This window comes from Pholcus phalangioides, unplaced genomic scaffold (genome assembly GCF_987345545.1).
Source record: "Pholcus phalangioides strain wild (caught in Gottingen) unplaced genomic scaffold, Ppha-v1.0 ptg000013l_1, whole genome shotgun sequence".
NCBI classification, from domain to species: domain Eukaryota; kingdom Metazoa; phylum Arthropoda; class Arachnida; order Araneae; family Pholcidae; genus Pholcus; species Pholcus phalangioides.
The window spans coordinates 28,609,005-28,624,875 of NW_028301606.1; the positions used below are offsets into that span (position 1 = coordinate 28,609,005).

At 35.4% G+C, this 15,871-nt stretch overlaps 2 protein-coding genes across 6 annotated transcripts in view; one reads left to right on the forward strand and one right to left on the reverse strand.

Moving 5' to 3' along the window:
* The window catches only part of LOC149078916 (uncharacterized), an 85,703-nt gene extending 76,692 nt beyond the window's left edge, over nt 1-9,011 (forward strand). For both annotated transcript variants that reach the window (XM_089241123.1, XM_089241122.1), the window contains exons 2-3: nt 4,065-5,968; nt 6,880-9,011. In XM_089241123.1, the coding sequence (XP_089097249.1) occupies nt 4,085-5,968; nt 6,880-7,068 (2,073 nt within the window). In that variant the 5' untranslated portion in view covers nt 4,065-4,084 and the 3' untranslated portion in view covers nt 7,069-9,011. The remainder of the gene's footprint in view (nt 1-4,064; nt 5,969-6,879) is intronic.
* A 38-nt stretch (nt 9,012-9,049) lies between these two features.
* LOC149078918 (5-formyltetrahydrofolate cyclo-ligase-like) lies at nt 9,050-15,868 on the reverse strand. Of its 4 annotated transcripts, none has more exons than XM_089241124.1 (5): nt 15,793-15,868; nt 13,759-13,887; nt 12,536-12,669; nt 11,152-11,282; nt 9,050-10,345 (listed from the first exon to the last, which is right to left on the reverse strand). In XM_089241124.1, the coding sequence occupies exons 2-5, from the start codon at nt 13,870-13,872 to the stop codon at nt 10,125-10,127; spliced, it is 600 nt and encodes a 199-aa protein (XP_089097250.1). In that variant the 5' UTR covers nt 13,873-13,887; nt 15,793-15,868; the 3' UTR covers nt 9,050-10,124. The 4 variants fall into 4 exon arrangements, with proteins under 4 accessions (XP_089097250.1, XP_089097253.1, XP_089097252.1 ...); XM_089241127.1 differs by lacking the exon at nt 15,793-15,868 and adding an exon at nt 15,645-15,783; XM_089241126.1 differs by lacking the exon at nt 15,793-15,868 and adding an exon at nt 15,386-15,619.
* Between the last annotated feature and the right edge of the window lie 3 nt (nt 15,869-15,871).

Consider the following 15,871-nt stretch of genomic DNA (forward strand, 5'->3'; position numbering starts at 1 on the left):
TTAATGTAAGGAGAACATTCACAAACAAAGCACTGATCAAAGGCCATTATTATTCAGAGCATTGCCCATAGACCATCCTTGCTCACCCATCATTGTTGATTGAAGCCTTTTTGGAAACAATTATAATCGAAATAATTATTTAAAAAACCAATTCTTGCGCAAAGCATTGCAGGTGAAACATTGTCCAGAAAAGAAAAAACATCCCCCCCCCTTCTTTGATCTACAAGGAATATCCTAAGATTTCCTGCATGCGACAAAATTAGTATCATCACATAAATACTTCAAGTCCAGCATATTTCAGACATTTTATATTTTTCATCATGAAACAGAAAAAAAAGAGATGGAAAAAATACCATTTTCAAGCTTATTCTGCGGGTTTCCTGCTGAACTAAATTCGCATCACGACCAGGGCTCGTATTCAGTTCATTACTTTTATTTTCATACCTGTCATCACAGGAAAGGTCTGAAAGTGAAAAAAAAAAACAACCATAAATTCTTTTTAGTCCAGAGGACGTGTCTCTTATCAATTTCCCCGATCTCGAAAAAAGAATCAGTTAAGCTCATACAATGTGCGAAGAGAATAACCAAAATGGTTGAAAAAAAAAAGAAAAAGAAAGACATTCCTGATTAACTCTTTTATACAATATCCAAAAGAAAGTAAACAGTTGAAAAGAACGGATTAGTCTCGTTTGTAACTCTTTTTAATTGACTATTTCCATTGATTTCCCACTAGTTTTGGAAATTATTAAGGTCGTGTTAAAATGGAACTCTTCGAAAGTGTTAAAGATGTGTGGGTGTTCGGCTTGAGCTTTATGTTGGAGATTTCGATTTTCGAATGAATTCGGTGTTGCTTATCCCGAGCACACGGGTCCAACGTCCCTGGTTCGAGAAGATTTATTGAGGACTGCGGGGAAAAAGTATCTGAATATTGAGGCAAAATTGATAAAAGCAATCTATAAGTAAGAATGCACTTGCGTCCGTATAAGTCGCCGTAGGAATTCGGACAAGAATCCAGCTTCTTAACTCTTCGCGTACAAGCTGTTGGCGATAAATTTCAATGATCTGTATTAGACGTATAGGCGATGAATGTGGCATCCTTGTTTCACGTTAAAAAAGGAAGAAAAAGAAAGAAAGACAAGAAATAAGCATGGAGCATGGAGAGGAACAGTACAGAGCTAATTGGATAAGAGAGTATTGGTACAGTGCCTTACTTTTTCACCCTAACGTATAAACTTATTTTATAGTTTTTTTACTTCTCACTTCCATGTACAGTTTGTAATAGAAGGATTTGTTCTAAGAAAGATACATTATATATATATGTGTGTGTGTGTGTGTTGGGAGAAGGGAATGCCGTAAAGAACGAGGAGGGGGGAAAAGCTGAGGAGAATCACAACCATTGTTATCTCAGTTGATCGTTATCTCGTTGAGACATCACGATGGTGGTGGGAGAACGGGGGGGAACACACACAACTTTGTTTCATAGGGTTGCAATAAACCTTCGTGATGAATGAAAAAAAAATTCAAGAAAGTGTCAGCTGAATTGAATTTATTCCACTGGCATTTGGGCGCAATATTGCGTCCCTGATCGTACAGGGGGTTAAAAAAAAGGTGGATATCATCCGTGATAAAGGACGTGGATTGGTTCGTTTGGCGTAATGACCCACGCTCAAGCTTCATAAAGCCGCCATGCTTAAACCATTTCAAGAGCGGTGGGACAGATGGTGTACCCCCTGCTTTTCTACGGGTTTTGGGAAAAACATCTTCCCTTTAAAGGGTTGAAGGCGTCTACACACGTGACACTTAACAAGCATCTATTTGTACGAGCATGCTTGAGAGTCTGTAGGATAATTTTGCGCAAGCATTTTGATTGTACAAGTGGCTTGTAAACTGAATGTATTTTCATTATGCTCATGCAAGTATCTTATACTTCTTTCAGTCCACGCTTCAGTGAAATATGCGATGAATTTTTTCCTTACCAAAGATCGATTAGTAAGGGATTGTATGATGCAAGCCCTTGCTGTATTCGTTTCTATTGTTTACAACTATTCCGTTTTCTATATTATCACCGAAAATCTGGCCAAAAATTATGTTTTGTCTTTTATGGGATTTTAACCAATCTTGTAAATTACATGTGCAAATATTTTTGCAATTTATGCTTCCGTAAAATTTTTAGTGAGAGTTTTCAAAGAAAAATAAAATCAAACAAAACGACGCTGTTATCCAGGGTCGTGCCTTTGGAGGGGATACATAGGGTTTTGGGAGGGTCACGAGAACTTTTGAGAAAAGAAATTTTGAGTTTCTAACCTTCAGAAAACATTTTAAATTTACAGAAATTGATGAAGATGGCAGATAAAGGCATTTTCTTTCATTATTTAGTTTTTTGTAAATAAAAATGTCCAAAAATATTTTTGAATTTTTGACCATCTTGGGAAGAAGAAGCACGAGCCCCTTATGCCCCTTCCTGCATATACCTCTGAAGCAATCTTTCTTTTTTTTCTTTTAAACCGAGCACAACTCAGGTCCACCGCCATCGGCAATTTACTACCTAGTGAGTTGTGCCGGAAGTGTAAGTGTGTGTACCTAACAGTCTGAGTGCGTATCTAGTGTTGTGTCTGGATTTTCAGTGCTGCCATGCTTTCAGGAAGGAAGTGAGTGAAGAATATTCTACCGTTTAACTTAACCTTACCAACTGAATATTTCTACCGTTTGTATGCCTGTTGCTCTCTATGGCGAGACATTTTAACTAGGAGGTCGGCTCACATTCGAACCTCGAAGTTGGACCACAGAAAACCAACTTCAGCCAACCGTCACTGCGGTGGCAGTGGGGTAGATCTGAAGCGATCTACCAAAATAGGGTTCAGGATCTACTGGTTGATGGCGATCTACGATTTGCCGACCGCTGGTTTAATTCCACCACACTATCATATATACCGTTTCACGCGTCCGTCTTGAAAAATCCACCCGAACAGATTTCATTTAACCATCCCCTACATTTCGCCTTTGAAATTTTCAATTAAAATTCATTTCTTACAGAACAGAACACTGAAACACACGCACATATGAAACTTTTTGTATGGCCATGAACTTAAATTTGAACTTGAAGAAATTCCTAAATAGCCTTACACACCCTCTTCATTAACACAATATTGTTCCCGTGGGAAAAGTGATGATATCCTTCACGTATTACAGCAAGAATTCATTCCCAAAATAACAAGTGCTTGTTTGTACCTCTCCCATTGAGTCATTCATACATTTCACAAGAGTGTACATAGGCGTTCGTTCTTCACTACATCCATTAATCTACCAGGAGGTCTTGGTCTGCCAAAAAAGTAAATAAATTCTGATTTCACCTCATTTCTGAAACCTTTCTCGAAAAAATACATATAAAATCACAACTAAAGATAATTTCTCAATTATTTCCGCCACCTTGAGTATACTGTATATGTTACAGAACATATAACCGCACGAGCCCACGTTTTCACTAATAACGCAACAAAGTGGACGACGATGACCACGTTATTATAGTGCCACGCCTTTCCAGGATGCCCAGACGTGGAAGCCGCGGACAGTGTGCTTGAATCAACGTGGTAAATTTAATCGAGATAACGACCCTGACGGATTGCATCTAGTGGTCTTTAATCGTTATAAATGGAGGTTGGAAGCGTGGCACAGCCGGATATTAATGTTTACAGAAATTGTTTATATATATGTATATATTTTTTTTCTTGGGAGAAAAAATTTGAATAAAAATGAAATTTTCTGAACCACTGCTATATTGTTTTTAATCTTTCATCGGCCTCAATCTAACAGCTGTAAAATCAACATGTTGTCAGTATAAACTCCCTCGTTTTTTACTCCATTGAAAGATACTGGCTATTTTTCAATGGGACTAACCTCCTTACCACACCTAAATCCTTCGCAATTATGGACGGAGTATGATCCAAGCAAAAATAATCTAAATGCTAAATTTTTATTATGTTTTTTCTAGCTTTACAGATTTCGCTTAAATTTCTGATTTCCCCTGACTCATTGTATATTTTATTCTTTCTCCTCTTATTTGATAGGAGGGCGCCTCTGTTCGAAGATGTTGAAGCTGCTCCTGAATCACTGGCACGCTCATCGTGAGCCGGCCCCGTTCGTACTCACTGATGATCCCCTCTATTGTGCTCACTTGTCGACTCTGACATCTAAACTACCGGAAGTCTATTCCGTGAATCGTGTGAATCCGATTTTCGAAGAAGACGAGGGTGAAATCGACGTAAAGTACAACGATCACAACCGCACCTCGAGTGAAAACGAAACTAGATCATCGGACGATACTGGATATACTTCTGGCCACAGGAAGCAACATAAGTGCTTTGCTGAAGATGCTTATTCGTTCGATCAGACAACCAGCACTGATTCAGACGAACCATCGAAATCTGTCACGATATCAGCGGATGTACATAGAGTATCTTATCCCGACGACGTCATCGTACTTTCGACGACGAGCAGCTGTTCCTACTGTGCAAGTTCTCTGAGTATAAATAGTAATTCCTCGTCCCAAGAGCCTTTCGACAGCTTGACTGCATCGCACGTGACTCCGTCCAGCAGTCGGAACAATTCTATTCAAGAATCGATGAAAATAGGCGGAAAAGATTCTCAGCAGACGGACGTCAAAAAACCGATCGCCGATGTTGGCATGCAAGCCAGGGAAAAGCTCGAAAAATTACTCCAGCACGGCAATCAGAGCTCATCAAGCACTACTTCTTCCGAATCTAAAGACACTGACAGCCAAACCGATAAGGAGAGGGATTTCGAAAGGACGAGGCAGGCTCTGATGAAATCTCTGACAAGGGCTCTCAACCAGAAAGTGCCAAAAACGTCAAATGAGGAATCAACACCTAATAACAGCTCAACGATCGACAGCGTGACGAGAAGTGACAGCTCTAAAAAGTCGAAATCGTCCAAAAGTGAAGATAGTCCAGAGAAACACCATAAAAGCCATCATCAGCCTGAGGATATGCAGCAGCACTTGAATACTCAGATCTCTTCCGGAGAGGCTGTGACGAGACAAGACGAATCAGCATCGTCACACTCCAGTTCATCTTCTAGAAAACGCCAGCACCGGACCCACGGCAGTCGGCACCACAGCAAGCATGTAGATGACATTCCGAAGCCGATGACTCTACATCAACTCCTTCCAGGGCACTGGAGTTACGATAACATCTACTTGCCTCAAATGATGCCTGGCATCTGTTATCACTGTTTCCCTCACGGCCATCACCACCATGATCACCATCATCACCACGGTGGACATCATTACCCGGTCATGCCTGTTCCACCACCGAATGCGGACATATTCTATCCAATGCTCTATCATCATAAAAGCAGGTCGAGACATTCCTGGGCGCCACGGACTGATGAGCATGCCAAGTCCAACACTACCGTCAGTGAACAACACACTTCCAGTCACTCTTCTAAAGAGGGTTCTAGTTCCGGTAGACGTTACTCACCGGATGGTTCCTCCCGAGAAACTGAATCCGATGCTCCCCATCAAGAAAGCCAGAAGTTCCATGGGAACGTACACGAGAGACGGTCTCTACGAGTGCCAAAGAAATGCAAATGTGAATTCTGCCTATCGTCTGCTTTCGACGGAGGAGACGTAAGTTCGATTCCACATCACTTTCCTACGATGCCGCCCCCGTGCACGTGTTGCTATTATCCGCATAGGAAAGTGAAGTTCGCGTCGGACACGGACTTGTCGAAGCATCATCCGGCTCAAGACCAGAAAGGGGCGTCGACGATTCACAAAGATGATAATGGCAAGCATAACAGTATAGGGAAAAACAACGGCGCTACTTTCCACATCAATCTGCATCGTCTTAATGGACATGTGAATGAGAAATCGATGGTCATGAACGAAGACAGCGTCAAGAGCAAGATGAACAATTCTACGATTTCCAGAGGGCAAAAAGAACCGGTGAAGGTGAGTAGAGTAGGCCATGCTTCCGCAAAACAAAAAGGTCGCCGAACTTTTTCAGTTGTCTTTATACTCGTAAAGTAGAGATGAACTAGAAGACCAATCTATACACCAAGTAAAGGAGGCTGCCAGAAACCCTATGTTCATGAGAAAGCCGGGCTTATACATTTTGTGACCCTCTACAATTTCTTTAGGCATGGTCCTCCCCTCCACAAGGAGAAATAGAAGCTGGCACGACGCTAGACTAGAAGCTCAGGATGGCCTAAGTCATAGCGACTCTACAGCTCAATTTTTTTTGTTATAAATTTACTTTAAAATCTAGGGGACTCAATAAAATTCCTGAGTGGGAGAAAGTCAAAACCTTGGTCTAGAGAGGGGCCCCCTCATCTGTATATAAATTAGAATGGCGTACAACTTGTATTTTCTATATGACATATCGAAAAACATAAATTTTCAGCTATAGCAGTTAGAATCATAATGATATACGCGAATTCAATTTATTTCAATTTCGTTTTACGGCCTCTGGCTGCATGTTTCACACCTATCCAAGTCTGTTGGGTAGGTCCTAAAATTGACGATATATTTGTAATATTAAAGCTCCGAATCTGCAAGTTGATTGGAAGTTAATGAGTGCTCAATTCTTTCAACAATAGTTTACCGTAATAAAAATTTAAAATTATTATTTATCGATTAATTTTTTATTTACTGAATTCAACTTTTCAATAGTTTCTTGACCTCCACTTACATTTTCAGTTAATCGCCAATCAAGAATATTAATTTACTACCGTTCTACTTACGATAGTGGGAACTGCGTTGAATATTCAGTAGGAAAGTCTGATTTTGCATGCTATCTGTTCAGTATATAGACGCTGCAATATATTTTTCTAAAATGTAATGTTTTGATTTGATTTTTACAGATGGAAGACATTTATCGTTCCTATCCAATCAATTTCAAGGACTGGGAAGCTCACTACAAGAGGACATATCTCCATAAAAGACGGAAAAGAGCCCTCAATATGATAGGAATGGCCATAGGAATCATCTTGGTAGTTGGAGTTGCCATAGCAGTGACTTTTATATTCTTGAGGCTAAAAAGACCAACGTAATATCAAGTTCTATAGGCCAACAATAAATTCCTATTTCAATTCCAATATTAAGCATTTAATACTGGTATGAGTGTACATAAGATGTGAACATGCTGAACTTCTCTCTCCCATCAACTACTTAAATCTCTTTATTAGATTATTTTTACTGTTGAAATGGATTTACTGATCAGTCGGGATATTTGCACTTTTTCTAGGCAGAGCCTAACAAACCTACCCACTAAGACTGGTCCTGCAAATATACATTGAAATATGCATTGATGTGTATATGGATAATGAATGAGAGAGACTTTCAAAATATTAATATAGCTTTTTTTTCATCTGGACAAAAATGCACACAAAAAAATCTAAAATACATTTGTCAGCATGAGATGCATTAAACCTTATAATCCACAATTTAAAAATTGAAGTGTCACTATCTGATTAAGAAGAAACAATTATCAAAATAATAAGTGAATTTATATAAAATGAAATTTAAAAACTCAAATTCATAAATAAATTTTTTTTATTCGTCCATAATATTATCAAATAATATCAAATTTAAATGAATTTTACTCAATGTGGGTTGCATTTTCAATATGCATTTAAGTAAACAAAAATTGTCATTTTTGAAATTTAAAAATCATTTTAAGTTTCGAATTGTTCACATTTTCTTGGATTTTTTGTTCTTAAAAAAATCAACTCAAACACATTGTTTTCATCAAACCTAAGGTTTCATCCCAAAGGCACTCAATAAAACTGACTAAACATGAAATGAAAAATGACCTCATAGACATTCATTACTCAGTCTAAATGTCCATTAAACAATTACACATCATTGAAATTTTTACACTCACATATATTAATTATAATTCTTTTTTTTGATATATGTGTGCCAATAAGAAAATAAAACTACTTTACAAATCTCATAAAATATGTAGTTACCCATTTTATTTGCAATAAAATAGGTTTCACATTGTAACTACACTTTTCAATACTTTATGTCTTTTTCGACTGCGACACTGATGAACATTGAAATTGTTGATATTGTCAGTTGAAGAAATGGCAAAAACAATACAACAATATTATTTTGTATTGATATGCATAATCAAAACTGTCACAAAGCTTGATGATAATAGTAAGTTATTTATGATTGCTTTGGGTTGAATGTAACAAATTCTACGTTTTGCTTTCGTGAATATTCCTTGCTTTACAAAATTATTTTTACAAGAACATCAAATATATTTTTTAATTAATCAAATTTAGCACAAAATATATAGTTCTCAAAAATAATTCTATCTTTTAAATGTATCGTGGCTAAAATTATGAACAACGTGGATCTGTGATTTATTGGAATCGCATGAACAACCATTCTTTTTTAAGTGTGTTGTTTTTTCTATACTACAACATATCAATTTGTCTGTGTATTTCTGTTTATACACAACTGACCATAAATTTTCACCTTTTTTTTCATCAAAATTCCAGTATATATTTTTAATAAAAATTAAAATGACGTCAACCTCCTTTTTAAATTGTATTAAGTGCATTTAGAATTTCATGTTTTGAATATATTTTCCTACTCTGTATGTTCTGATGTGTACAAATAAAAGATATTTTTTGTGCTTATTGTAATTATTGTGTGTATAACAATTCATAATTGCATTTTCACCAGAGTGCATATTTTGTACATATGACTTCAAAATAAGATGCTACTGGTAATGTATGTACAGAAAAAGACAAATCAAAGAGATTGAGCAATTCAAAGACAACATTCCTCTAAAATAATCTCTTTATATATTGATTTATATATGTGACAAGGGCCAGATTAGAGCCCTACATCCATAGGTCTAGTGCTGTGATGATGTAGTGCTATTATGATGTTATATGAGCAAGAAATACAGCAGGTTTTTTGTTTTTTGCATAGTTTGAAATTTATCTGGTAAAAACCGAAAAAAAAACTATTTTTTTAAAATTTATATGCAAAAATAAATAAATAATAAATAAAAGTTGAACACTGCATTTACTTAAGTCTAAAATAAATTTTTAAAATCAAAATTGAATGTGTTGGTTTATGTGCTTGCTTGGATTGATGCTACATGGAGAATACTACAATGACGATTTCTGGATTTCTGTAGTGAAATATTTGAAGATGTAAATAAAGAGCAGTCTTATAGTAATGCATAAGTTGACCAGCATTTTTTGGCAATTATAAATTAAGAATAATTTTTGTATAAGTGTTATTCAAATAAATTCAAAAAACAGCATTGAGAAAAACACACATTCCAGTAAATACAGTGAATATACAAATAAAAGTGTTTCTTCAGTTACATATTTTTCATATATTTTACATATAACAAATATTATATTACGCAGCATACACATACTGTAAATACAGTAATAATCTATGGTCATTTGCTAGGCTGTCTAAAAATACTAGGCACATACACAAGGGTTTCAATTGGTTTTTAATTTCATTTCAGCATGATAAATGTTCAGAAGTTTTTGTTTGCTTGACATTGAACATTGAAGGACTGAACACACCCTGCTTCCCATCTCAAAGGGATATCAAAGTGCTGCTTGCTTAACAGTGACTGTTATTGTTAAACTTTTATTGTGAATTAAATTGAGTCTTTAGAGAAACTCATATTTATACACATAATATATATATCCATTATCACATCATATGTAAACGTCACAAATAAATATGCACCACATGGTATAGTGTATATACTTAAGAGTACATAATAAAATTGTCCAACTGAAAGAACATAAACCAAATCACCTAATACCACACAAAATTTCATTTAAAAAATATTGTATATTTACAAAATATATATACATTTATAAAATATATATACATTTATAAAATATTGTATTTCATTAAAAAAAATATACAGAAAAAGGATTGTTAAAAATATAGCTCAAATACACTTTATAAAAAACTTTTCTCAACAACTCATCTTTTAAATGAGATCACAGAAAGTTTTATAAGTAAAACAATTAATATACATACTAATTTTTCCTCAGTCATACAATACAGAAATTAGTATATCATCATTGTTTATGGACTGAAAGTGCCTCTAATCAGCATATAAAACTTCATCAAGAGGCACATCATGATCCCCACAAGGAATGTATGGCAAGATCTGTTCACGAAAAGCCAGAGCTATAGTATAGAGTGGCTTTTCAAACAGCTTGTTGTAGTTTGTTATGTATGAGTCATAATAGCCTTTACCATTTCCTATACGATGACCTTCTTTCGTGAAACCGACTCCAGGCACAATCATAAGATCTATTCCACCTTGGAAAAAAAATTGAATTAATTAGTGAGCGTGTACTTTATAATAATCTGAATTATTCATTAAATATAAATTAGAACATGAATGCAACAACCAATAAAGTTGAAAGCAAATCATTATAACTTATTGTGTCAGTCTTTGTAACAACTGCCTGTTTTAATTTTAATGTACAGTATTACTAGAGTTATGAGCTTGAAAATACCCCTCTATCATCAAAACATTGCTTTACATGGGTTTACAAGCAGAGTGATTGAATACTCTGTGGAGGGTATATATTAAACCTTTTGTATTAACCTGCAGCTCTAACTAGTTGGTTCCCAACTTTGAGGTGCAAATGCAAAAAAAGCTGATCTCTCCATTAAAAAGTCTCGCCACAGAGAGCAACAAGCCTGCAACGGTAAAATTATTCAATAATTACACTTCACTCATAGTTAGAAAATTTATGGAAGATAGCAGCACTACACATAACAAGCATTACACAGAACAAACTTCACGTTAGAGCACGTACATGCACATTCCGGCATGTTCTAATTCGTTGGCAATTCTGCAGAGAAATGTGTATGAGGTGCATGTATGATTAAGTAATATAGTAGCTCTAATTGTGGTTCATGAACTACATTTCACCAATAAATCTGCGACCGTTACTGCTTGAAAAATTTCAGCCGATTAATTTCTTGTTAACTTTTTCTTGCAAAATCACTCACCAAGTTAATTTGTCAGACTTAGATATTGAAGCATAAACAACCAATTTTCAGAAAGAAAAAAAACAACTTCGGGATTATATATATATATATTATAATCTAGTAACCTGAATGCATTGCATCTTCACGATCTGTGTCATCATCAGCAGGTTGTTTAATATTCCAAGCTGTCAAGGGAAGCCCCTCATAATCCTTAATGGACTTTAGCCGTACCATTTCCATTTGTGGTCTTGTTGAGCTACAATAGATAAATAAAGACATAATCTCCTCATAGTTAGAATAAAAATCATTATCAAATTTCATAGTACAGTAAACTCTCAATAATCCAGTCATGCGCTAGTGGGATCCATACAGTCATCTGGCGTTCTTAGGCATGCTTTCTTCTAGAATAGAAGAAGGAAACATGTCACTGCATGTCTGTGCACAGGAAGCTTGCATGATTTAAATGGGCTTTTTCAACTAACTTCCAGTAATTTGGCGCACCCGGGTCTGATATGTGCCAGATTAGTGAGAGTCTACTGAGAGATTGAGACTATATACTGTATATCTTTTTTTTTATATTTCATGTGAATAGATAAAAGCAAACAATTCACAATGTAACAGTTTTCAAAATTATAAATATTGATATAAAATGTCATCTGATTTATGCAATAAATGTTTTATCTTATGATTAACAAATACTAGGGGAAATTATGGAACATTAAAAAAATTTCCTGAAAAAAAATCTATTAAAATAATATGAAAATTTCATATAGAAAAGCAGTAAGTTTTAACAAAGTGGTTACTGCAGTGATAGCAAAGAAATTCCTAGAACAGTAAGTTTCATAATTTTTTTATTATTATTTTTAAAGATGTAATTTTTCTGTACTGGTTAGTTGTTGGATCGACTGGCAGTGATATGACCCATCTCAACAATGTTCCCTCTAATTTTCATTTTACACAGACCTGTTTTTTCTGTGCATGGAATGACAATACGCCAAATCCACCTATGGCATATTTTGTGATTTTGTGTGCACAAAGAAGTGTTTTTATCATGCTCGCACCTTAGAGGGAACAGTGTTCATATTGGAACTGGCAGACACCATCGAAATTACATTCAGCTTCCTTATAGGAGTTACTTTCATTTATCATATAGAAACAGAAATATATATGGGCTACATAAAAAAATTGTAAAATATTTCAAAAAAAATTGTTATACTTAGTTTTTAATTAAACTTATTTTGATAGTATAAAATTCAAAAGAAAACTTGATGGCAACTACAAGTTTTCACCAATTATTTTCTAAGAAAAAAAAAATGGCATCTACCAAATTAAAAAAAAAAGCATGTCAATGGCAACAACCTACAGTTAGCAATTTAATGCATAAGCACAAGTCACTCAAATTTTCAAAACAAAATTAAAATATTTCATGCAAATTGATTTCTCTCATGTACACATTTTCACAGTACAAAATATGTAGAGTTTAAATGAGTAAAATTGTGGTACACTTACTCATACTTAGGTATGAAACATTCTTTGCCTAAATCAAATATTCTTTTTATTATTCCAACAGTAGATACCTCTATATCTCGGCTTAGATATATGCTTACTCTGGAACTTTTCAAGAACCGTTCATGTTCAAAAAGCTATGAAACAAAAATATTTTATGTATCGCAAATCCGGTTGATATACGGTTGACATACTTTTCATATTATTATATATAATATAAAATTTCTCATAACATAAAAAAAAAATCAACTTTTTGTCTGAACACACCTTACAACAGTTGTACCTTGAAAAGTAGAATTTTCTATTAAAAAATATAATTTTACCAAGTTTTCCTGCATATGATTTGCTTACATGTTAGAAAATAATTGAAATTTCTTAGTGCAGATAAATATATAATACCACTGCATCTTCTCTGAAGATTTTTTTTTTTTTCTGAGAAGTTGAAATAGAAATAAATAATTTTGAAAACCAATTTGAATTCTTAAAAAAAAGTTTTAACAATGTATAGCTGATGATAGACGTGAATAGAAAAATCGACAGCCATCTTTTAATATTTCACAATTGGTAAAAGAAATTTTTGCATGAAGATTATTCACCGCTGTGGATCATATGCAGGAAGATATGGTGCATCTATAATTCCTTTCACTCCCACAGTATTAAAGCTCATTTCAAAATCGAAAACGTGGGAAATGCACATTACGTCAGCTTGTAATACAATTCTTATTTTCTTTTAAATTAATGTATTGAATCTATTTACATTGAGATTTAAAAATGAAAATATTTTGTGCTACTATATTGTTACTAGTTAACCGTACATGCACCTCATACACATTCCCCTATGGAACTTCTAACAAATTGGTACATGCCGGAATGTGCGTATACGTGTTTGTGAACCAAACATTAAGTTCGTTTTCTGTGTAATGCTTCCTTTGTACAGAGCTGCCATCAATTTTTCCAACTATGAGTGACGAGTAATGATTGAATAATTGTACATGTCAGGTCTGTTGCTTTCGGTGGCAAGACTTTTTAACAGGGAGATCGGCTCACATTTATGCCTCAAAGTTGGAAACCACAGAAAACTAACTTCAGCCGACCACCACTGTGACAACTGTGGCTTTTATATATTTTGTGCTGCGAAGAACAGCTTGAAACATAGTTACCTATATCTATCAAAACTAGTAATATATACAAATTACTGTAGGCATTATTACTACAAATGTTTATACCTTCCTGTTAACAATATCAGATTGAAGACATTTCTCTTCCCAAGGCATTTCTTTGAGCTTTCTCTTGAGATCGGCTCTCATGGCTTTTTTAGCAGCTTGTAAAGAGGCTGCCATGATAACTGATAAAACCTGCGGATGTACATAGATCAACAAATTAGAAACTAAATCAATAACAAAACAAATATTTACTAAATACCCTTTATCGAAATATAATCCTGGGTAAAAATTGAAATGCTTGAACAATAATTTGGCCAATTGTTATTTTTTTCATTGGATCACACATACCACATTTCTTTGCAATACGTTAAGAAACAGCATGCTGGGAATATCCATATTCTCTGGCATGCAGGGGAATACCCGAAAATTCCTAAATATCTAGACCAGGAATCTTTAACCCATTGCTCGTGAGCACCACGGTGCTCCCTGGAACATCGAGTGCGTGATGCTTGTGTCCGATTTTGTGCTCACGAGCACTTGGTCAAAGTTAAAATTAAAAACCTTGTACAAATTGCATTTAAGGATTGAAATCAATCCAGATTTCACGCATTTGAATGTCAAACTGCTATTCTTTTGATGATGGATACAGGTAGTGCTAGTGACTAGAAAAAGTTTGAAGACCTCTGATCTAGACTACAAAAATTGACTTAATAGGCTGATTTGAAATTATCTGTACTTCAGGATCTTTTTTGTTTTACCGAACTACATGCAGATAATTTGAAATTTATATTTGCTTTTGCTATCATATAAATTATAATTTATTTTAAGGGAATGCAGAGTAGCTGATGCCAGAGCCATATACTATATAGCCGCCCTGAGCTGATGCACCATGCTAGGAAAACACAAACGTGAGCATGATTATGTAACATGTTTCTGCCTGTGCAAAATTATCCAGTTCGGTTCACGTGGTGCAAAAAACCTACTCCTAGGAGAGCCCCACTTTAGTGAGACGGGACGTGCGGGGGGCCGTTCTGAGAGGTCTACTAGAGAAGGAAATCTATAGAACACCCATCAATGGAGGGAAGGAATGTCATTTGAAGTTGCCCAGCGACTAGGGAAAGATTTTTCTTGTTTTTGGCATTCCCAATAAAGATGACATTATAAATATTTCATATTTTTATAAAGGGGAGGTTGATGGCATAAACATCATATAAACATTTCCCCCCCCCCCCCCGTCATCAGAAGTCAACATATCCGAACCCTCCCCACAATCGATGCTAATGTAAAGCCGGGTTTTCCTAGGAGCAGGTTTCCTGTGCCACGTGCAACATGATTCGCCCAGAGCGACACGCCGTTAACTAACCAATAAAGTAAAGCAGCATGACTATTTTCCTTCAGAGCGCAATACGCCTCACGACAGCGTTTTACGTCGGGCGTGATTGACCGACTGCTTCTGGAGGAGTCAAATGCGTCGTGCGCCGCACGTTTTGCCGATGTTCTCTTCACTCTTGTGCGTTTTCTTTCCCTCCACTTCAAAAGGGAGCATGCAGACTACAGAGTAGCTGATGCCAAGGCCATGTTGTATATGCATATACTATAATACAGCTGAATCCCGTTATAACGAACGCCAAGAGATCGGAAGAATCACTTCGTTATAACGAAATTTCGTTATAAAGGCATTCCAAGTTACCTAGCATTGCTCCTATGTAAACTTATTTGGGGGATTAGAAAAATGTTCGTTAAAACGAGATTTTCGCTATAACGAGATTCGACTGTAGCCGCATTGATCTGATGCGCCACTCTAGGAAAACACAAACGCGTAGCGTAATTATGTAACACGTTTCTGCCGGCGCAAAATGGTCTAATTCGGTTCACGCGGCGCTAAAAATCTATTCCTAGGAAAACCCGGCTTAATACTTGAATTAGCCCCATATTGAATATCTACGTACAGTATTATGTTACATGATGCCACACATATAGCACTGATCATGACAACCATGGATATGAAATATTATTTTCAAATGCATTTTTATTTCATTGATTATATGCATTTTTCAAAATATTAAAAAAAAAAAAATTAAAAGAAAGCATGCTTGCCAGATTTTGTTTATCGTAAACTTTGCACTTTTTTATTTGTTTACACTTTAAGTACCACGTGATCCGGTGTCATTATACG